The sequence below is a fragment of the Octopus bimaculoides genome, chromosome Z, assembly GCF_046866305.1.
Source record: "Octopus bimaculoides isolate indiv1 chromosome Z, ASM4686630v1, whole genome shotgun sequence".
Lineage (NCBI taxonomy): Eukaryota > Metazoa > Mollusca > Cephalopoda > Octopoda > Octopodidae > Octopus > Octopus bimaculoides.
This window is the reverse complement of record NC_142944.1, coordinates 1,355,355-1,381,310: the sequence shown is the minus strand read 5'-3', so window position 1 is coordinate 1,381,310 and position 25,956 is coordinate 1,355,355. Positions and strand designations below refer to the sequence as shown.

The window sequence follows — 25,956 nt, the reverse complement described above, 5'->3', positions numbered from 1 at the left end:
CTAATTTTGTCAAATATTTCCCTGATGAGATTCCTACCCATAAATATGAATTCTTTATAAATTCATTATTGGGTATGAATCGAAACAATTTGTAGGATTAAAATTTTGTTTATATTATATAGTATACTATAATTGTAATATAATATTATGCTGATAAATTGAAATTAAAATATGCCAAGTGTAAATCTGCATTTTCTTTTAATTTTTGTATGCCATGATTGATCACTAAATCCACAAGTTTTTTCTATTCTCTCTCTGTTTATTTCCTTGTGTTCCTTTCTGTTGAAGAGCATAGGCTCAAAACATAAAAGACTTATTCATTTTTCCTAAACGTCAAACTAATACACTTGCTTGTTGTTCATACACCTGCCTTCATCTTTTGTTTTTCTTTAAATTTCAACTATATATATATATATATATATATATATATACTCTTTTACTTGTTTCAGTCATTTGACTGTAGCCATGCTGGAGCACCGACTTTAGTCGAGCATATCGACCCCGGGACTTATTCTTTGTTAGCCTAGTACTTATTCTATCAGTCTCTTTTGCCGAACCGCTAAGTGACGGGGACATAAACACACCAGCATCGGTTGTCAAGCAATGCTAGGAGGACAAACACAAACACACAGACACACACACACACACACACACACACACACACACACACATATATATATATATATACATATATACGACGGGCTTCTTTCAATTTCCGTCTACCAAATCCACTCACAAGGCTTTGGTCGGCCAGAGGCTATAGTAGAAGACACTTGCCCAAGATGCCACGCAGTGGAACTGAACCCGGAACCATGTGGTTGGTAAGCAAGCTACTTACCACACAGCCACTCCTGCACCTATATATATATATATATATATATATATATATATATATATATATAGTTGAAATTTATAGGTAGAAAACGAATTAGTGCTTGAGTTACATAAGTAATATTTTGAGGATTAAATAAAAAGACAACAAATGGAATATATATATCATCATCATCATCAACGTCGTTTAACGTCTGCTTTCCATGCTGGCATGGGTTGGACGGTTTGACTTTGGACTGGTGAACCAGATGGCTACACCAGGCTCCAATCTGATTTGGCAGAGTTTCTACAGCTAGATGCCCTTCCTAATGCCAACTACCCCCAGAGTGTAGTGGGTGCTTTTACGTGCCATGCTCAAAAGGTGTTTTTTACATGCCACCTGAACGGGAGCCAGTCCAGCGGTACTGGCAATGACCATGTTCGAATGTTGTTTCTCATATGCCACCAGCTTTTTACATGCCACAGGCAAGGGAGCCAATCAGCTGCCCTGGCAATGGTCACACTTGGATGGTGCTTTTAATGTCCCACTGGCATGAGTGCCAATCAGGCGGTACTGTCATCGGCCATGTCAGCGATTTTGATTTTGATTTTGATTTCACTTGCCTCAACAGGTCTTCGCAAGCAAAGTTTATTGTCCATTGAATGAGGGGTACTCATAAGTGGGCTGGTTATACACCACTGGCATAGACCATGGGTTTTGGTCTCACTTGGCTTGTCGGGTCTTCTCAAGCACAGCATATCTCCAAAGGTCTTGGTCACTAGTCATTGCTTCAGTGAGGCCCAATGTTCAAAGGTCATGCTTCATCACCTCACCATATGTCTTCCTGGGTCTACTTCTTCCACAGGTTCCCTCAAGTGCTAGGGTGTGACACTTTTTCACACAGCTGTCTTCATCCATACCAGCACAGTCGTCTCTCTTGCACACCACATCTGATATATATATATATATATATATATATATATATATATATATATATATATATATATATATATATATATATATATATATATCATCATCATCATCATCATCATCGTTTAACGTTCGCCTTCCATGCTAGCATGGGTTGGACGATTTGACTGAGGACTGGTGAAACCGGATGACAACACCAGGCTCCAATCTAATTTGGCAGAGTTTCTACAGCTGGATGCCCTTCCTAACGCCAACCACTCAGAGAGTGTAGTGGGTGCTTTTACGTGTCACCTGCACGTAGGCCAGTCAGGCGGTACTGGCAACGGCCACGCTCGAAATGGTGTCTTTTATGTGCCAACCGCACAAAAGCCAGTCCAGGGGCACTGGCAACGATCTCACTTGGCTTGCCGGGTCTTCTCACGCACAGCACATATATATCGTCGTCGTCGTTTAACGTCCGCTTTCCATGCTAGCATGGGTTGGACGATTTGACTGAAGACTGGTGAAACCAGATGGCTACACCAGGATCCAATCTGATTTGGCAGTGTTTCCACAGCTGAATGCCCTTCCTAACTCCAACCACTCAGAGAGTGTAGTGGGTGCTTTTACGTGTCACCCGCACGAAGGCCAGTCATGCGGTACTGGCAACGGCCATGCTCATCTCGCTCGAGAAACCTCATGTGTCACCAGCACAAGAGCTAGTCCAGGGGCACTGGCAACGATCCCGCTCAGAAAGATTTCATGTGTCGCCCGCACATGAGCCAGTCCAGGGGCACTGGCAATGATCCCGTCCCGCTCAAAACATTTCATGTGTCACCCGCACAAGAGCCAGTCCAGGGGCACTGGCAACGATCTCGCTCGAAAGATATCATGTGTCGTCCGCACATGAGCCAGTCCAGGGGCACTGGCAACGATCCCACTCGAAAGATTTCATGTGTTGCCCGCACATGAGCCAGTCCGGGGGCACCGGCAACGATCTCGCTCGAAAGATTTCATGTGTCGCCCGCACATGAGCCAGTCCAGGGGCACTGGCATCGATCCCGCTCGAAAGATTTCATGTGTCGGAGGGTTTAGTTCACAGATGATCTAAATGATTAGCTTCTTTTTTCTTCTTTCTTTCCATCTCCTTATTCTTTACTCCCTTTCTCTATGTCGTCATCTCATTAATATATACCATTCTCATTTTCCCTATTTTTTTCCTATTTGTCTCTGATAATGGAATTTTGAATTTCTTCCTGTAATAATATTGTATACAACTTGAGATATTGGCCTTGCCTTAATGTTTGCTGTCCTATTTAACAATTATATATATATATATATATATATATATATATATGTATATATATATATATATATATATATATATATATATATATATATATATATATATATATATATATATACATATATATATATATATATATATATGTATATATATATATATATATATATATATATATATATATATACATATATATATATATATATATATATATATATATATATATATATATATAGAGAGAGAGAGAGAGAGAGAGAGAGATCTGACAGAGTTGTTAGTACACTGGGCAAGATGGTCAGTGACAATTTTCCCATCTTTACATTCTACGTCCAAATTCTTCCAAGGTTGACTTCACCTTTCATCCTTTTGGAGTTGATAAATTAAGTACCAATTGAATGCTGGGATCAACTAGATCCTTATCGCAAAATTTCAGGCCACCTGTGACTGTCTCTTAGTTCTACAATATGAACCTTCCTGTTTAAAATGATCTAAATTAAAACTTCCCTTCAAAATTACATATTGGATTATGTTCTGGACACAAACTTACAGATGACAAAGGTATTTTATTAAATTCCTCATTAAGTGAAAAAAGAAAGAGACTAGGTAATAAAAAGTTAACAAAGTGAGCTTATTTACTATAAATATACTGAAATCCTAATTTAACAAATTGGAATCCTTTACAGAGCAGATAATTAGAAATTCTTTAGAGAATTAATAAAAGTAGTTTTGTAAAATAGACCTTATGTAATATTGTAAATGCAAAAGCTGTAGTTAATAAAAACAAGATTGATGTCTTTCAGTAGTTTGGATGTAGGTTAACTATAAGAAAAGTCACTTTTCACATTCACTCGGTTCTTTTCCTGAAAGCTGTTTAAAAAACACATACAAGACAAGGTGAACACTTTCAACAAAGGCATTATATTAACCAAAGAACAATATCAAAGCCAGTGTATGATGGTAAATTATATATATATATATATATCGTGTTGAGTCAAAAGTTTTGCCACATTTTGGTAACTTATTTGCCTCATTCCTCAAGTTACCACAAAATCATCCTAACAGTCAAAGTAGAGACCATCGTGTTGCATTGTCTGAAGCCACCTTTCTGCCATTTCTTTGATCCCTAGTTGATACTAGTTCTTGTCCTTTGAGGTGAAGAAATCCTTCACTGAAGCTTCCACCTCATCTTGGTTGATTATTCATCATAAGTGCAGAAAGTGAACCATTGTTTGGAACAAGTAATAATCCAAGAGAGATATTTTTCCACAATCCTAGATGTCACAAGCAATGGCTAAGCAAGGGCCAGTTTCCAGAACTTGCTGCCAAACACAGTCGTTTTGAACACAGTGGAAATATGAGGGGATGATTCACTACAAATTCTTTCTGGATGGTTGAACCATTGATGCTAATCCGCATTTTGAACAGCTGGAGCAGATGCATGGCATTATGCAGCAAAAATACCCAGCATTGGTGAACAGAAAATGAGTACTTCTGCAACAAGGCAACAAAAAACTTTATTTCACTTGAATGGCCTGGAGAGAATTGAAGTGATGCCACACCCAACATACAGAATGGATCTGGTTCCTTTGGTTTATTACTTGTCCAACCAGATCTAAGAGTTAAAAGGCTTATTTGAATTGCATTCATAGGGGATGCACTTCACATTCCACAGAATGGTGTAATTAATACATGATATGCAGGTTATTGCTGAGGACATTATGCATGTTTGGTCAGTCAATGCTCAGGACAGTGAGGCTACATCATGTAATCCTTTATCATGGATTTATGGTTCCTTGTACTGCTTTATTCTGGTACTCCATAAAATGTTGCTGACACAACCAAAGGTGGGGTGTATATATATATATATATATATATAGGTGGATAGGATGAGAAAGAAATTCATGCATGGTTACAGAGAAATGGATATTCAGTCACAAAACCATACTAAGGGTAGGAAAACTATGAGAATTGCATGAGTGTTACCTTCATGTCAATCGTAAGGCCTGTAGTGTACTCGCATAACCGTTTGTAGTTCAGATATTTTCTAATCCAGTAATTTTATTGTAAAGTTCTACTCATTCAGTGTGTCCTGTAAATTCTAATTCCTTACATACAACCTGCAACCTACACATCATCATCAGCATCATCATCATCAGCATCATCATCATCAGCATCATCATCATCAGCATCATCATCATCAGCATCATCATCATCAGCATCATCATCATCAGCATCATCATCATCAGCATCATCATCATCAGCATCACCACTATTACCGACACCATCATCATCATAACCCTCATCGTCATTGTCATTGCCATCACCATCAACATCATCATCATCATCGTTTAATGTCCATTACTGACGACGATGACAACGATGATGATGTATAGTTTGCAGATTGTATGTAATGAATTAGAATTTACAAGACACACTGAAAAGAGTAATCCTACAAGGATGCCTACTACCCTGATATGGTATGGCATATTTCAGTGCTGACCATTTCAATTTGCAGCAAATCTTAGAATCTCTCAAATTATTGATAATCTCAGCTGGTGAAGCAGAGTTCCTAAGTACTTAGTCGGAGGTGTGCTTATGCATATTAATGCATTGTTTCATAGGATTAACTATGCTAATGTGAAATTTACAACAACACTGAGTTAATAGCTTTCATTAATATCATTTATATATTATTCCATGCATTCACATATGATGTGTGTTTGTGTGCATGCATGTGCGTGTGCATGCATGTGTATATTTATGTGTATATGCATGTATATGTATATTTCTTGTGTCTTGGGAGGGTCATTGCACCAACAATAACACACACATTGGTTCAGTATCACTCTTTTATTGTTAGTTTATTGGTTAAATATCTAACCAACTGACTAATTGATTGTTTGTTATTGCGTGTGTCTTGGGAAGGTTATTATGCCAATAGTGACTCTCCCAAGACACCACAACATTTGTTTCCACAAAGGAATTCACATCAACAATATTGCAAACCAATTTCAAAAACACATATATACATATGTATATGTATATATAGAAGAGTTGAAAATGCACTGGGAGTCTTTTAGATGGTTTATCTTCAAAGGCTTAACCAGTTTCATAGATTTTTTGATTTTCAAAAGCTGAGAGAAGGGCTATGCAGTAACTGTCTTGCTTCTGACTGGAGTTCAAAATTTCTTTTGTTTTTATGGAGAGAACATGACTCAAATTAGTATCTGTTTCGGATATGATTTGATTGGCAGAAGATGATCATGTGATTAGGCTTAGAAAGTTTTGTAAGTTCCCTTGCTATGTTTGTGCATTAATGTCATGTGACAATGTGTTTGGCACTGTAAGTTAAGACTGACATGATTCAGTGAATATGGCTAGTGACAGTCTCAAATAATCAAGGCTCCTGAATTTAATCTGTCAAATCTGGAAGAAGATGATCAAGTGCTTATGTTTAAAAATTTTTGTAGGTTCCCTTCTACGCCAATACATAAATACCATGTGACAATACTTTTTGCACGGGAAATTAAGGCTGACATGGTGTCTAGTGACAGTCCAAAACAATCAAAGATCTCTAGATTTAATCTGTCAAAAGTTGGAGAGGACAAGAGTTGTTTGTATGTTGTCCAATGGCTGAGTCGTATGTATTTATGTACATAGGTATGAAATTTTGTTCTCCACTAAATTTGTGTGTTTGTGTCGTATGAGAAAAAGTCATTATTGTGCCCAAAGTCAAACATGTCGATTGGCAGAAAGAGTTTGTGTGTGAATAGTCACTGGTGAATGTACTTTGTTAAAGGTTATTTAGTCTTGGTTTGTACTTTAAAACGAACATTTTTTCTTTGTTTCTCCAATGCTTGATCTGTGATATTGACTGAACAAAGGTAAAACGGGAAGACTTGGAACTTGGGAGACCTAGTCTTTGCACGTATGTCTATGTGGCCAGTGGGATTTGTCTACCACTGGGGTCTCACATTTGTTGATGATGAATAGTCAATCTACATCTGAGAGTATGTTTCGTTTGGCCTATGTAATTTTTGTTATATCCTTTACATTTAATAGCATATATCAAATTTTTTGACAAACAGGTAAAATGTTTTTTTTATGGTAAAAATCTGTCCTTATTTAAATTTATGTTTTGTCTTCAATGAGGTTGGTGTGGGGTTTGTGGAGTGTAATTTAGTACTGATGAGTAACATGAGAGATTTTGATTGTCTTTTGCTTCTGATTATTTTGAGTGCTTGTTTCATGTTCATGTCTGATCCCAGTTGTGAAAGGTTCTGGTGGATAATGTCTTTAGTTCGCATGTTGTAATAAAGAGTATTGGAGTGTATCTGAAGTGCTTTTTGTCTTTTATAGTTCTAGAAGTTTTGTTGAGCTTTCCCTGCTAGATCTCACATCTGTGATTCAATTGATACAGGTATTCCAAGCCACAACTTCTTGCTCCCTACCATGTAGAACATTGATGGTGTCGTCTTTCCTCTTGCTGTATGAATCATATGTAAGATTAATTGATTATGTAACCTTTCTTGGTGTAATACCAGTCTGCATGGACTCAGGACATGTTCCTCTGTTTAGTTTGGCAGAGTGGGTCATTTATCCCATTTCAGATGTGAGTTTGAGGGCAGGAAGTCATAGACAGATGTGAGGATGAAGCTGATCCTAAGAGGAGCCATATGTCATATGTTATTCTGGCTGAGACTTCTTTGGAATGTATTCAGGGCAGCTGGAACAATGTTGGGCTGCCTTCTGGATTCTTTTAGCATCCTCTTCCCTCATCACATCCTGTATCACCATTTTTTTCTTTGTTTTGTCTGTTTTCTTTGAACACTATTCCATTGATTATCTATTAATTGTGTGTATCCAGTTATTTCTTTAGCTTTGACATTGTCTTTGCTATATTCACTGCCTACGGAACTTTCAATCCTTTGCCAGTTCTCAGTTTTGGTTGGATTGATCTTATAATCTTATCTCCTGAATCTTCAAGCATTCATAAGAAATCTGCTTTTCCAGTCATGTGCTCTTTCACATCTAACTCTATGAGAAACTTCAGCTTTGCCTAGTGAAAGTAGAGACCAACATCAAAGAGGCCAGCGAGGCCACCAAGTCATTTCATGGCCTTCATCACTTCCACTGATCTAGAGCTGATATCATACACCAGCAAAAATTAGGGCAACTCTAATACCAGTATGAACTGCAGATACCAGAATGTGTATTTGCAAGAGAGGCTCCATAAATATCTTGTCTGCGAGCTCTCTTCCATTTCCTTGGCTTCATTTACCATTTTAGTGCAATTCAGGGAGTTGCAATACCAGCTTTGAAGAACTTTGAAGTTCTTCAACCAATGGAATTATTTAATTTTATATCACTCCTCCTCCTCCTCCTCCTCCTCCTCCTCCTCCTCCTCCTCCTCCTCCTCCTCCTCCTCCTCCTCCTCCTCCTCCTCCTCCTCCTCCTCCTCCTCCTCCTCCTCCTCCTCCTCCTCTTCCTCCTCTTCCTTCTCCTCTTCCTCTTCCTCCTTCTCCTCTTCCTTCTCCTCTTCCCCCTCTTCCTTCTCCTCCTCCTCCCACCATCACGACGACGACAATAACGAGGATGATGGCCACCACCACCACCACCACCACCATCGCCGCCGCTGCCGTCGTCACCATCATCGTCATCGTCATCATCATCATCATCATCATCATCATCATCATCATCATCATCATCGTTTAACGTCTGTTTTTCATGCTGGCATGAATTGAATGGTTTAAAAGGAGCTGGCAAACCAGAGAACTGTACCAGGTTCCATTTGTCTGTTTTGGCATGGTTCCTACAGCTGGATGTCCTTCCTAATGCCAACCTCTTCACTAAGTGTTCTGGGTGCTTTATATGTGGTACCAGCACAGGAATTTTTTTGATAAAGCACCAGGACAGGTGCTTTTTTATCTTGTGCCAACCACATAATGTGTATGTAGCATGTATCTTTGTATGTATGTATGTATGTATGTGTCTGTCTGTCTGTTTATCTATCTATCTATCTATCTATCTATCTATCTATCTATCTATCTATCTATATCTGTCTGTTTGTCTGTCTTTGTCTCTCTCTCTCTCTCTCTCTCTCTCACTCTCTCTCTATCTATCTGTCAATATCCACTAAACGGAGGGATGGGTATGCCGTGATTGATGGTACGCAGACATGTTCTGAGACTGCGACATCTCCAACCTTTCATAGACGACGATGAACAGGTGTGGTCTCCGTTTGTGAGACATGCCTTCCTGCCGCTCGTCTCACTGACCCAACTGCAATCATGGATCAAGCAGAGACTGAGGCTGGACGAATGGCACCGCGAGTGTTACCATGCTCTCTAGCAGCTTTGCTGTCTGGGATCAAATTTTAATTCCACAAAGGCGTTTTATAGGGAATTAGTGGAGGAGAGATGCGACAACGTTCTTGGTGAGATCCTGGGCATAAACGGGGAATACCTAACCCGACCAGGACCTACAAACAATTTCCAGAGATCCCTGGCCTGGCAGTGCTATCAGGAAGCATTGTCCATTTGAGATAAGCTCTACAGACACGGCTCAAGAAACACCGTTCTGTGCACACTCGTACAATGTCCAAACATTTCAGACTTGTGGGCCTATGTCAAACGGTTGCTGTCACGTGTGGGACGAATTCGGTTGTCAGCAGAATCTATATTGTCCCGCCACCTTCCTTTAACTGGGAAGGCAAAGCAGTTTTCACTGTACTGGTGGCTATGGTGAAAGAATATGTATGGTGGACTCGTTTGAAAGGCTTAGAGACAAATACTTCTCTCTTTGGCCAACCTCTCATCAACTTTTTCAAGTATTACTTGAAAACGAAAGAGTAGAGAGGGAAGTTTTGTCAAATGAAAAATTTAACAAAAGGTGGGTGAATGTGGTAAGGATAGTACGCATGAATGATGGAACCACCTTGAGCATGATCCTATAAAACAAAAAGAGAAAGGGCAATTTGCTCTCATGATTTTTTCTGAGGTTACCGTGGTTGTTTTTGTAGGTTTTTCTTTCCATGGATAACCCTAAGTCAGTGTTATATTTTCTTCCACCTTTTGGGAATTTCTGTTGTTAAAAGGTTACCTTGTTATCTCTTTGTGTACACGTCTCAAAATGTTTACGATCTCTATTGATCGGTTTTGAAAAGAAAAATTCTACATTGGATTGTCTCCTTTGTGCTTGGCCCTGTTCGGCTTAATAAAGAAATCTATCTATCTATCTATCTATCTATCTATCTATCTATCTATCTATCTGTCTGTCTGTCTATCTGTCTGTCTGTCTGTTTGTCTGTCTGTCTGTCTTTATATCTATCTATCTATCTATCTATCTATCTATCTATCTATCTATCTGCCTGTTTGTCTTTCTCTCTCTCTCACTCTCTTTCACTCTCCCTCTATCTGTCTATCTATCTACACACACACACACATGTGCACTTACATACATCCTCCTCTTCCTCCTCCTCATCTTTCAATATCCACTTCCTATGTTGGAATTGTCTGGATGGTTTATCAAGGAATCAATGACTCAAAGGACTGCATCATGCTCCAATGTCTGCTTTGGCATCGTTTCTACTGCTGGATGCCCTTCCTAACACCAACCAGTGGTGTTTTTTAGTGTCATCAGTTCTAGTGAGGTCGCTATGCAGCTTGCAAAACTTAGATCCTTTTCAAATGAGTGGAACAACAACAGAGAGGGAAGCAGCTTTGTGATAAGAGATGTGAAAGGTTAAAGTATAAGAAAAAAACAAAAAAAAAAACAGAGCCAAAACCTGTTGAAGAAATACTTGGTTACTCATATTATAGAAGAGTGGGTGGGAGTAACCATGGCAGAGCTGTAAAGAGAGATAAAATAATCTTTTCTACCATAGGCATAAGGCCTGAAATTTTTGGGGTGGCCATAAGTCGATTACATCGACCCCAGTGTATCTCTGGTATTTAATTTATCGATCCCGAAAGGAGGAAAGGCAAAGTCGACCTTGGCAGAGAGAGATCAAGTAATGGTGATGAAGTACCAGGGCAGACTCTGAAGATGTAAGAAGGTTATCTACAACGAATGGTGACAAAAGAACTGGAAGTGAAGATGGGTAGTCTTCTACCTGGCTGGCTTCTGTCAACCCATCCAGCTCATTCCAACGTATAAGGTGGACTTTAAACGATGGTGATGATGATGATGATGTACATGGAGAGTGAGAAATGGTTAAAGATGTTGAATACCTGAGAGTGGGAGGAAGTGATGAAGAACAAAGGTTAAAAGTGTGTTTATCATTTACGTTTTACCTGTCTCAGTCACCAGACTGCTGCCATGCTGGGGCATCTGCCTTGGAGAACTTTTTTAGAGACAAATAAATTGGCCATAGGACTTGGTTTTTTTAAAGCCTCGTAGTTACTCTGTCAGTTTCTTTCACTGAACCGCTATGTTATGGGGATGTTAACACACCAGTACCAGTTCTCAAGCAGTGGTGGGGAGCACAGTCACAAAGACACACACAAATACACACAAATAAACAGACAGACAGACACACACACACAATGGGCTTCTTTCAGTTTCCATCTACCAAATCACAAGTCTTTGGTCAGCCTGAGGCTATAGTGAAAGACACTTACCCAAGGTTCCACAAAGTGGTTAGGAAGAGTAGTTGATGACTGTAAAGACTGGTTAGGGTTGAGGGGTGGGAGTAAAGCAGAGGGATGATTGATGATAGATATATGATTGGCAATGGTAGGAGAGTGTAGATAATGACTGACAGTATAGAAGCAAGTGAGAAGTAACAGAAAAGTGATAATACAGTACCCAGGGAAAGGATGATATGAAGATGACGTGTGAGTGAGTAAGTTACATGTGAGTGAGAGGAGAGGCAGATGTAGTGCTGGGGTAGAGTAAGAGATGTACAGTGTCTGAGAAAGGGAGATAATTTGGTTGCACAAAAAAGGTGATAAATGTAAAACATGAGAGGAGAGGGCCGATATTAAGAACAGAGTGGCTGATGAGTGAAGTGGTTCTGGGAAGTGACAAAATGATGATGAGATATGCAGCTCTGTTCTCACTTAATTACAGTAGCAGAAGGTAATATATGGCACATTGATAGATAGATGGAAGGTAGTGTGGAATATATCTATCTATCTATATATGTATACATACATGCACATGTGTATATACACACATATCCCCTCTGCATATATGTAATATATATATATATATATATATATATATATATATATATATATATATATATATATATATATATATATATATATATAGTGAGAGAGAGAGAGAGAGAGAGAGAAAGAGAGAGGGCCTGACTAACATGAACAATGGGTGTAATACAAGTAATACAAAAGAGATATGTGTGTGTGGGTGTGTGCATATGCATACATACATACATACATATATAAATATAATATATATATATATATATATATATATATATATATACATTATATAAATATATATATACATATATATATATATACATATACATATATATATATATATACATATACATATATATATATATATATACATATACATATATACTGATAATGAAGAAAACAAAGAATTGGAACATTCAGACTTCCTGCTTGGTTTATTCAAAATAATTGTCCGACACGTGTTTCAGTCCTATCAATTGCAAATTGCTACATATTTATTTGCAGGGATTTATGCATAGAAATGTATGATCTCTTCAGGGTGAATGAATATGTCATTGTTCAAGAAGTAATTCTCCTTGTTATAAGTTTGAATCAGGCTTGGTAGTGGTGGTAGTAAATCATGTTGCTATTCATAACTGATTGTTTGTGTAAAATCTATTTAAGATACCACGTGACTATAAGGAATGTAGAATGATTCAAAGGAAAAATGTTCTATAAATAACCACTCCCAAACGGTCCAGTAAAATTTGTCAACAAAGATTGCTGTTGGTGCTACCAGACTTTTATACAAACAATCAGTTGGGAATAGCAACTCATCATTGAACATGATTTACTGCTACTACTACTACCACTACCAAGCCTGATTTACAGGGAGAATTACTCCTTGAACAATGACATATTCATTCACCCTGAAGAGATTGTACATTTATATGCATAAATCCCTGCATAGAAATGTGCAGCAATTTGCAATTGATAGGATTGAAACACGTGTCGGACAATTATTTTGAATAAACCAAGCAGGAAGTCTGAACATTCCAATTCTTTGTTTTCCTTATTATCAGTATTGTCATTTTACACTCTAAGTAGCCAGGGAATAAACTGTAACATTGGATGGTAGTTTTTAGAAAATATACCTTAAAAAGGACCATCAGAAGAAACCAGTCTTGGCACTTTACATAGAGTAATGCATTATCTGCCTGGATATTCATATCCCACCTCTAACAATATATTTATATATGTATAGATATGTATATATGTATAGATATGTATATATGTATAGATATGTATATATGTATAGATATGTATATATGTATAGATATGTATATTTGTATAAATTTAAATAATAAGGGTGAAAAATTGAGTATTAATCTAATTAATATCAATTTAAAACCAGTAGCCTAGCATATTGAAAAATCTGAAGATTCAGAAAAATTATATTGCATACATATAAGAGGGATGACCACTAAGTGGACATCCATTAAGCTAGAAGTAGACTACCTGTGGTCTGACCACTAAGAAGAGATTGTTCTCAAGAAAATTCAGCATTTATATATGTTTATATATATGTATAAATATTTGTATATGTGTATATGTATATATATATCTATATATATATGTAAATATATCTGTGTGTGTACATGTATATATACATATACTTATATACATACATACATATATATATATATATATATATATATATATATATAAGTATACACACACACACACACATGTATACACACATATCCTCTTTGCATTACTTATAATACAGCCATTGTTCCCTGTGGTCAGGCCCTGTCTCTCTCTTTCACTCCGGCCGTGTCTCTATCTCACTTTGTAACTCTTGCCCTCCATCCACTCCTTCCATGCCCTACTGAAAGTAGTCAAGTATCTCCTTAATAACAAGAAGGTCACCTCTGTCTATCACACTCTAATCTCTCATTCCCATTCCCTCTCTCAGCCCATAAGCCCTTGTCTTGTGATCTTGCTGATGCTGGTGCCACATAAAAAGCATTTGTGCTTGTTCCATGTATAAAGCACCTGTGCTGGTGCCATATAAAAGGCATCCAGTAAATTATGCACACATTTATGCAAACATGCACATAATATAGGTGTATGTTGAGTGTGTGTGTGTGTGAATGTATATAAGTGTGTGTTCATGTATGTGTATGTATTCACACAGACAGGTGTACAATCAACAGATCACCCAAAATGTGGCTTGTAATTCTCAGTTCTTTTACAGTTCCACACTGAAGTACCTGTCATGAAGTTCCAAGCACATCTTTTTTGTACGTTTTTTTTCACAGTTTTGAATTATGCATTTCTGAGTCAAGCTGTTATTGTGCTGAGACAAAATTTTTGCAACATTTTGGTAACTTATTTGGTTTATTCTCCTCAGGTTATAACAAAATCATCCTAACATTCAAAGTAGAGACCATCAGGTTGCATTGTCTGAAGTCACCTTTCTGCCAGTTCTTGGATCCCAAGCTGATACTAGTTCTTGTCCTTTGAGGTGAAGAACCCTTTCACTGAAGCTTCCACTTTGTCTTGCTTAATGAAGTGTAATGAGCACAGGAATTGAGCTATGGATTGGAACAAGTACTAATCCAAGAGAGCAAGGTCCTGACTGTATGCTGAGCATGGCATCAGTTTGATACTCTCAAGTTCCTGGGATTTATTCCAGTTCATTCAAGTGGTATGAGATCTTACCATTGTCTTGCAACACATGAATTTGCTTTCTGTTAACCAATGCTTGGATTATTACTTTTTCTGATCCGTGGATCACTTTCTGCTCTTATGATGCTTCATCAATCAAAAGGAAGTTGAAGCTCCAGTGAAGTGGTTCTTTGCCTCGAAGAACTGGTGTCAGTCTGGGATAAAAAAAAAAAACTGGCAGAAAGGTGGCTGCAGACAATACAACATGATGACCTTTATGTTGAATGTTTGGCTGTTCTTATAACTTGATGAATAAAGCAATAAGTTGCCAAAATATTGCAAAATTTTTGACTCAACACCAGAGATGTATATACAGGGTGCAATGAATAGACTGTTGTCTAAATTATGCAAAAATGAAAACAACACTGACATCTCATTTTAAAAGATATATTTATCAAAATTACATAAAAATATCTTGAAATACTAAAGAGTAAATTTATTCAATAAAATCGCCATTGGCATCAACCATGGCCTCCTGACCACTTCGGAATCTCCTGCAACTCTTCTGGACAGTCTCCTTGTTTAAGTTGGTAAATGTTGCCATAATCCTTGCCTTCAGTTCATCTTTGGTGTTACAAGCAGTTTTGGTTTCTCTCACATAATAATCAAGGGTCTCGAGTCTGGGAAGTTAGATGTTAGGAGTGATGTGGTCGCAGAAATTGTCTGACAGCAATGACTAGGTTCTCCTGTTTATGTAGCATGGTGCAGAGTCCTGTTGCCAGACATAAAGTCTTCCAGCAGCAACCTTCTTGACTCAGGGCAGCACTACTTCCTCCACTAGGCACATGATGTAACCCTCCATGTTGAGTCTGAGGCCATGTGGGAAGATGAATGTAGGCATAACGTCACTTTCACTAGTGATCACTCCAAACACCCTGATGTTGACTGGATGTTTGATCTTTATCACTCTCAGTACGTGTCCTCAGATTGACACCCAAACACTCTGAAACGTTCAAAATGGATCTTCTGGTGTGAATACCAAGCAGTACAGAATGCCGTTTCCAAATTTCTGGCAGAGTGAATTGCATCATAGTGTTGTTTTCACAGACAGTGCATAACTGACCCTACTATACTGTGTAGTTGACAAAATCAAAGACAAACAATGCGCATGCTCGAAATTAAAAATATAAGATGGCAACAATTTAACCATCGCACCCTGTATATCTTTTTAATGCATGTATATAAAAACTTACACATACGACACATACACCCCATGTTCTATATATTACACACAACATGTACTATATATCATAAGCCACAGTTACTGTATATACATATACATATACATATATATATATATATACATATATATATATATATATATATATATATATATATATATATATATATATTAATGTTTTTATGTTCAGTTTTAATAAAACCAATTGTTACATTATTCTGATGGGTTACTCTATATTTTTGTAAAGTACAAATCTTATACTAGAATATTACTGATAGCAACTTCGAAGTTTCAGCCAGTTAAGCCATCACTGGACCATAGTGTCTGATGATGGCTAAGCAGGCCAAAACTTCAAAGTCACTGTCAATAATATTCTTGTTTGAGAATACTAAATACATCATACACTATGTACTATAGACATTACACAACATATGTACTATAATGCTACACAGAAAGAAGTAAAAAAAAAAAAAAAAAGAAAAAACATTTTCCAGTAAAAAAATTGTTTTATTGAATTAGAAAAAAATCCATTTTAATTAACAATAAAATAAATCAGTAAATTCGGGAATCTTGTTAGTGTTTGTTGTTGTTGTTGTATTGGTTGTTGTACTGTTCTGTCAGTGGTATTGTCCTAGTGGTAGTTGTTCCTAGGGCTTCTGATGTTGCTGTAACTAGTAGTAGTAGTAGTAGTAGTAGTAGTAGTGTTGTCGGTAGTGGTTGTAGTTGGTGATGTTGTTTAATGTTCCACCCCCACCACAGCAGCCCCCGTTGAGTAACTGTATGATCAAAAGTATTTCAGCCATGACCATCCCATCTTACTTCATATTTAGAGAGAAACAAAACCCACATTATTGAGTGTGTCTCTTGCAACATACAGGTCCCCTTGTTTTGTTGATACTGTAGTAGTAGTAGTTGTAGTAATAGTAGTAGTGGTGGTGGTGGTGGTGGTGGTAGTAGTAGTAGTGGTGGTGGTGGTGGTGGTGGTGGTGGTGGTGGTGATGGTGGTGGTAGTAGTAGTAATGGTGGTGGTGGTGTTGGTAGTGGTGGTGGTGGTAGTGGTGGTGGTGGTGGTGATGGTGGTTTTGGTGCTTGCAGTTGTGATGGTAGTAGTGTTGGTTTGGTTGTTGAACTGGTTGTTGTTGTTGTTGCTTCAGTGAAGGCGCATGGCTTAATGGTTAAGGTTATTCGGCTCATGATCATGTAAGGTCGTGAGTTCTTATATCCTGGCAGCTTGTTGTGTCCTTGAGCAAGACACTTCATTTCCACGTTGCTCCAGTCCATTCAGCTGGCAAAAAACAAGTTGTACCTGTATTTGAAAAAGGGGTCAGCCTTGTCACACTCTGTGTCATGCTGAATCTCCCTGGAAACTATGTTAAGGTAACACATGTCTGTGGAGTACTTGACCACTTTAAATTCCACATGGGCAGGAGGATGTTCCATTGTTCAGATCCACTGGAACCATCTTTGTCATCATAACTGACAGAGTACCAATTCTTTACTGTGAATGCATGTGGCCTGGTGGTTATAGTATTCAGCTCACAATCATAATGTCATGAGTTTACTTCCTGGCAGGGCATTGTGTCCTTGAGCAAGACACTTTATTTCACATTGCTCGAGTCCATTCAGCTGGCAAAAATGAGTTTGTATCTGCATTTCAAAAGGGACCAGCCTTGTCACACTCTGTGTCACGCTGAATCTCCCTGTACGTTAATTCCACATGCAGGCTTCCGCATTGATTGAATCAACTGGGACCCTTGCCAATGGATTGCCAGTTGTTTAAGTGGTGGTTGTTTCCATTACTGCATATGTTGTTTAGTAGTAGTAGTAATAGTAGTAGTAGTAGTAGTAGTAGTCATTTAGCATTCACGCTCCCCACTGGGCATGTATTACAAGTTTGAAAGGGTCCAGTTGGTTCAAGGATTGTGCTAAGTTTTTCTGTCTGTTTTGGCATGGTTTCTATGGCTGGATGCCCTTCCTAATGCCAACCACTTCACAGAGTGTTCTAAATACCTCTTTTACGTGGCACCAGCACCAACAAGGTCAGCATGCAACTTGCAGAACTTAAAGCCATGATGGGGGGGGCATTTTTATGCAAGGAGCTGAAAGATTACGATATTGTATTGAGTCCAAAGTTTAACAATACTTCGGCAACTTATTTGCCTCATTCCTCAAGTTACAACAAAATCATCCTAACATTCAAAGTAGAGGCCATCATGCTGTGCTGTCTGAAGCCACCTTTCTACCAGTTCTTTGATCCCAAGCTGATACCGGTTCTTGTTTTTTGAATGGAAGAATTCCTTCACTGAAGCTTCCACCTCTTCTTGGTCGATGAAGTGTTGTAAGCACAGGAAATGAGCCATGGATTGGAACAAGTAATAATCCGAGGAAGATGTTTTTTCTGCATTCCTAATGTACACAAACAGCGGTTAAGCAAGGGCCAGCTTCCAGAACCCAGCTGCCAAACATGGGTGTTTTGAACACAAGGTGATGATTGGAAGTAAAAAATATATTTAAAAGAAGAAAAAAATTCAATGCTTTTCCATTCTCTCTTGTGTTGTCACTTTTCATCATGAATATTGTAATTATTATTGTTGTTGTCATTGTTGTTGTTGCTGCATTTGTTTTTGTTTGTTGTTGTTGTTTGTTGCTGCTGTTATTGTTGTTGTTACTGTTGTTGCTGTTTTTGTTTGTTGTTGTTTGTTGCTATTATCACAGCAATAGCTGCTGTTGCTGTCGCATTACTTGTTATTGTAGTTGTTGTTGTTGTTGTTGTTGTTGTCATCATTGTCAAGAATTTTAATATCTTTGTGTTTTTTTGTTGTTGTTGTTGTTGTAGATGCATTAAAATTAAAATCAATAAAAGTAGATGTGTAATAAACGTCGGTGGAACTAAAAGACTTCATCCTGTTTAGGGTGCACAGTAAAGGCTCCGCGGCCCCGGAAGAACTTTGATCCTTTATCAAGAGCAGTCGACTGGAAAAAAAAAATAATAAAAATAAAAAATAAAAAGTAATAAAAACATAAATAAAACTTTTCTTCAATAAATAAATATTTTAGTATGGGGGAGGGTGTGGGGTGACTGCCAGTGTCTTTTTTTTTTTTTTTTTTGTTTCTAATTAATTTTGAAGGTTCTTGGATATTTTCATGTAATTTTGCTTTATTTTGTTGTATTTATTGTTATTTAATTTTAATCTTAGGCACAGGCATGGCTGTGTGATAAGAAGCTTGCTTCTCAATCCCATGGTTCTGGGTTCAATCCCATTGTGTGGCACCTTGGGTGAGTGTCTTCCATAGCCTCGGGCTGACCAAAGCCTTGTCAGTGGATTTCGTAGATGGAAACTGAAAGAAGCCTGTTGTATATGTATGTGTCTGTGTTTGTCCCCCACCACCACTTAACAACCAGTGTTGGTATGTTTACATCCCCATAACTTAGCAGTTTGGCAAAACAGACTGATAGAATACGTATCAGACTTAAAAAATTAAATCCTGGGATCAATTAATTCAGCTAAAAATCCTTCAAAGCAGTACTCCAGTATGGCCACAGTTTAATGACTGAAACAAGTAAAACAAAATCTTCTATCATTTCTATCTTTTCATTGTTTCAGGCATTAGATTGTGGCCATGCTGGGGCGCTGCCTTGAACAGTTTTTAGTAGAATTAAGGGAGTCCAGTATTTATTTTTTTAAGCCTGATACTTATTCTATCGGTCTTTTTTTGCCAAACTGCTAAGTTACGGGGATGTAAACACTCCAACACCAGTTGTCAAGTGGTGGTGAGAAACAAACACAGACATATACATGACAAGCTTCTTTCAGTTTCCGTCTACCAAATCCACTCACAAGGCTTTGATTGGCCCAAGGCTATAAGCAGAAGACACTTGACCAAGGTGCCATTCAGTGGAACCGAACCCGAAACCATGTGGTTGGGAAGCAACCTTCTTACCTCACAGTCATACCTGCACCTATACTCTTATTTAGTTTCTTATTTATTTATGGAATTTAAGAATAATCCATCTCCCTGTGGTCTAAGAATTATGTATGCTGCATTGGACGCTATGACCTGCTTTCAGTTCTCAGCACTCAGATTTTGGCAACCATGATGCCATGTAGCTCTCTGGTATCTTGAGTTCAGGACATCTTTGCAAATTCTAGTTCTGTGACACTACACTGCTTCTTTGCTCCATCACATCTCTTTTAAGTTGTGATGTGGTGCCTTACCAACTTATGGTTGTTGTGTTATACTTCACCTAAGAATTTTTATCATGCATCAGTAATACTCAACAGATATTGTGCAGTTCACAAGCATCTTATAGAAATTGCACAATATATTAATCATCCACCAGGGTGTTTCTTGGAATTTTAAAGTTTTTGGGACGATGTGTTTAAAACGAGTCGAAAGTTTTAGCATTCTCTCTTACATAAGATCTCTGCTTCAGTCATTTTTGCTCATTCTTATTTATAATTAGATGCTCCACTGATTGAAAATTATTAATTAACCAACTTTACTGAGAAGAAAGCGAGAGCATTACAGTGAAGTTCATACAAAACAACTGTGTATATATATATTTATTAAGTAAACTAAAAAAAACAGGATCACACGCACACGCATTCACTGATATAACATACATACGTACAAAACATACAAAACATACATACATATACACGCACACATACTTACATATATAACATGCATACATGCAAACATACATACAAAACATATATATACATACAAAGCATACATACATACAAAACATACATACACATACATACATACATACATACATATATACACAGACACACACATACATGCATGCATACATACATAAATACATGCATACAAAACATACATACATGCATTCATAGAAAACACACATACATACAAAACATACATACATACATATACACACATAAATACATATGTATACACACATAAATATATACATATGCACACACATAAATACATACATACAAACAAAACATACATACATACACGCATACGGACATATGTACATTCAAAACATACATACATACAAAACATGCATACATTCATATATGCATACATACATACACATACATACATACATACATACATACATACATACATACATACATACATACATACATATATACAAAACATACATACAGCATATTGCTCACAACACCTTTGTAGTACCTGTCCTCACACGTTTGACCAAATGAACTGGTCACTACAAGAACTCAATGAGACAGATGTCCAAACACACAAGCTGCTCAGTGTTACAGGACACTTCAACATCAAAGGAGATGTAGACAAGCTGTGCTTCCCATGCAGGGATGGTGGCCATGGTGGACTCACATTGGTATTGATGTGATATGAAACATGGATTGTGACACTGAAACAACATCTGCAGCAGAAGGAGGAGACCAGTAACTATCTTAGCCAAGTTTGTGAACATGAAATGAAAAACATAATTAGGACAGCTAATTAATAAGAGGAGAGATATGGAATAAGAAGAACTGATACAGATCTCTTGCCAAGGAGTATTGGTAAAATCTACTTATCAGAAGACAAAAATGAACCAGTTCACAGAGAAAACAGTACATGGATACTTGGCACATAAAACAGAAGGGATCCATCATGTCAACAGCTTGATATGGATTACTGACAAGTTTATAACATCCCACTTTGAAGTCTACATCCATGCATTTCAAGAATAAGACATCTTCTCCAAGTACCTACAGCATAAAAGGTAAGAAACATAGACAGGCAAAAAATGTAGGCTTTGCACGACCAAGAATGAAGACATCAACTACATTATTGCCAACTAAGAGAGAATGTCTTCCAGATATATTCTTCCCATAAGGTATGATGGCAGTGACCAGAACAGTCTGGGACAAGACAACAAAAAAAGAGAACACCTACAAACAAAGTTGACCATATTGAGACCAATGAAGTAAAAAGAATATTGGTGGAACTTAAAAGATATAACAGACACCAAGTTAAAACACAACTGGTCAGATATCCCGTTGTGTGGGAACACAAAGAAAAGATATGCCCTGTTGTGGAAATCGGCTGGTTTCAGGGCAGTTTGGAAAATACAAGAGAAAGAGGACATCTATGGACCATTGATAAGGGGTTTGCAGATACAATACGCAAGAAACACTTTCAGTTTCATACCTATTATAATGGGTGCAACAGGATATGTACCAACCAGTCTGGAGCAAAGTATGATTGAATGATTGAACATGGAATCTTGGGGAGAGAATGCAACTCTTTAAAATTCATATTCTACTAATTGGTCACAATAAGAGGAACTATAAAAAATCTGCAAGATCTTCTTAATATTTAAAGGATAACAATTAAATCAAGATACTCTCCTTCACAACCTTGCTACCAAGAAGTTTGGTCAGTCAAAAATTTACTCTAAATTAACAAGAGAAAATGAATACATCCATGATAAGGAGTTTGTAAATCCAGGAGCCAAGAAACACTTTCCGTTTCATACCTATTATTATGGGAGAAACAGGATATGTACCAACCCATCTGGAGAAAAGTATGGCTCGACTTGGGTTCTTGCAGAGAGAATGCAACTCTTTAAAGTCATACTCAACAAATAATCATGATATCAGTGACTATGAAAGTCTGCAAGATTTAAAGAGTAATGAACACAATAAGATGTCCTTCCCAAACTTGCTACCAAATAGGTGGCTGATCACAATTTACTCTCAATTAAAAGGAGAAAAACATATATACATACATACATTCATCTTAGCTGCCCTCTTGTATATGGGCAAAGCCATCAGCAGAAAGAACCAATGAAATGAGTCTCTGTTGACACAATGCGAGGCCCCTGTATGATTCCCTGGCGAAAGACCCACACATTCCACTGCACAATGCACAGTTGTTCCAGCTGGCAGAAAGAGCAGATACCATAGTATGAACACCCCCGACGTGACCCTTCAATCCTCCAATCGAGCGGCACACCCCTCCACAGTCTGCACATGCTCCATTGTGAACAACATACATACATACATATATAAATATATATACATACACACATACATGCATATATAATTGTCTATAATTTATTTTTCAGAAAAAAAGCCCCCACCTCACCGAAAAGAAATTCCAAATCAAGACTAAAGTAATCAACTATACATATAGGTGTATGTATACATTGTATCATCATTGTCATTTAATGTCTGTTTTCCATGCTGGCATAAACTGGGTAGATAGACACGTTGATGCATACATACATACATACATACATACATACATACATACATACATACATACGTACATACATACATATTTACAGGGGTAACTGGCTTGTGGCAGCCAAGCGTTCACAGTAATGTTGCTTTTTGATCTTTCGAAATCGGCCCTTCTTATAATTGGGAAACATGCTGGTAGCGTGCAAAAAGCACCCAGAAAACACCATTGAGTGGTTGGCATTAGGAAGGGAATTCAGCTATAGAAACCAAGCTCAAACAGACAATTGGAGTCTGACTAGCTCCATGTCAAACTGTCCAACCCATGCCAACTTGGAAAGTGGACATTAAACGATGATGATGATGATGATGATAATAATGTGTGTGTGTGTGTGTGTGTTTATATATATATCTATAATATATATATGCATATATATATTATATATAATATACTATATATATATGCATATAAACACACATACACATACATATACATATAAATATGTATGTGCATATATATATATACATGCATATGCATACATATATATGTGCCTATATCATGAATGTATTATATATATATATATTATATGCACACAGACACACACACGCACACACACACACACATATAAATATAAATATATATATATGAATGTATATGACTATAGTATATATATATCTATATATATATATATATATATATATATATATATATATATATATATATATATGTATATGTTATATTTTATGCATATATTCATATATGTATGTATATCTTATATATTACATAAAATTTTGATGAAGAAAATATGTACTGTATGACTTGATGTGAAATGAATGAACTAACTGAAGCAAGACATATAGTAAGCAGTTTGAATGAAATGTAAACGAATGAGTTTTAAAAATCATCCAATGAATGTCTCTGGCAAAATATAGCAAATCTCATACTTAAAAGAGATTTTGCTTTTTATTTTTATTTTTTTTTTGTTTTTTGAATGAGTGGAATTTGAATATGAACTGAGAAAAATCCATTAAAATTTCTTTAATTATTTAAAAAATTATATTGTAAGTATGTATATTTGTATGTCTTTGAGGTCTCCTGGAACTGATGAGGTTGATGTGCTTAAATGAAGTAATTACATTTTTAAAAGGAAAAAGACTTGTGGCTGAGTCGTAAGTTGTTTGCTTCCCAACCAGATGCTTCTGTGTTCTGTCCCACTGCATGGCATCTTGGGCAGGTATCTTCTACTATAGCCTTAGACTGATAAAAGCCTTGTGAGTGGATTAAGTAGATGGAAACTGAAAGAAGCCTGTCATTTTATATATGTATATATGTTGTACACATATGTGTATATCTATCTTTGTCCCCACCACTTGACAACTGGTGTTGATGTGTTTACATCACTACAACTTAGCAATTTGGCAAAAGAGACCAATAGAATAAGTATCAGGCTTAAAACCAAATTCTTTAAGACGATGCCCCAGCATGGTCGCAGTCTAATGACTGAAACAAGTGAAAAGGAGGAGATAAAAGGTAAATTGGAGAGAGTGGATGAGAGAATAAAAGATGAGTGAAATGTTGTGAAAATGGGCTGAGTTGGAGGGAGGGGTCGGAAGCAGAGCTGTTGGGCCAAATTTAGAGAAATGAGTTCAGAAATGTACAAGTGTCATGAACATGGAGTTTAAAGGAAATTTTAAAAAAATGAATTTAGTTAAGGAGAGCAAACAAGCTGAAAAAAAAAGAAAAACAAATATACAAATAAATTTACTGGTGAGATTGAAGAATTATAAATGAATTAATAGAATAAGAAAATAAAGTGAGAAATGCTATGAAAGACTTGTTTTTTTTTTTTTTTTGGTAACATCAATAGAAATATAGCAACTGATAGAAGACATAAAAAACAGAAAATGTAAGTCTTGTTGAACAATTCAGAAAAACAATGAATTATGTGAGTGTATATATATAAATTATATGTATATATTATCGACTGCACATACTCAATGTATGTGTATTGTTTATTTGTTGGTTTGGTGTGATATAGCACCTGGGGGGGGGGGATTTCCTCATTATGCTGGGTGTTGTTAAAACACCCGAATATCATAGACAGATGAAACAACTCATCTCTGATTCCATTCATGGCTGATGGATTCCTATATTTCACCATTTTTGTGCCTTATCACCATCACTTGCTGGAATCAAGCCAGTAATGAATTGAATCACCTGTCCATGAGTATATATAAATATATATATAGTGTAAAAAATCATTTGCTAATAAGTCGTGGGAGTGTTTACATAGGATTAAATTCAATAACTATTTATATATTTGATTTGTCTTTGATTATATATATATCATCTTCATCATCATCATCATCGTTTAACGTCCGCTTTCCATGCTAGCATGGGTTGGACGATTTGACTGAGGACTGGTGAAACCGGATGGCAACACCAGGCTCCAATCTAAATTTGGCAGTGTTTCTACAGCTGGATGCCCTTCCTAACGCCAACCACTCAGAGAGTGTAGTAGGTGCTTTTACGTGTCACCTGCACGAAGGCCAGTCAGGCGATACTGGCAACGGCCACGCTCAAAATGGTGTCTTTTATGTGCCACCCGCACAAGCCAGTCCAGGGGCACTGGCAACGATCTCGCTCGAAAATCCTACGGGAGCCAGTCAGGCGGTACTGGCAA

General features: G+C 37.2%; 1 protein-coding gene across 2 annotated transcripts in view; it reads right to left on the bottom strand.

Moving 5' to 3' along the window:
* The window catches only part of LOC106868853 (serine/threonine-protein kinase DCLK2), a 196,816-nt gene that overhangs the window by 9,316 nt on the left and 161,544 nt on the right, over positions 1-25,956 (bottom strand). Inside the window, exon 16 of one of the 2 annotated variants that reach the window (XM_014914295.3) lies at positions 16,569-19,055. The exons of the other annotated variant lie outside the window; for it this stretch is intronic. Within the exon in view, the coding sequence (XP_014769781.1) occupies positions 18,972-19,055 (84 nt within the window). The 3' untranslated portion in view covers positions 16,569-18,971. Of the gene's footprint in view, positions 1-16,568; positions 19,056-25,956 lie in introns of those variants that run through there. 2 annotated transcript variants of the gene reach the window in all.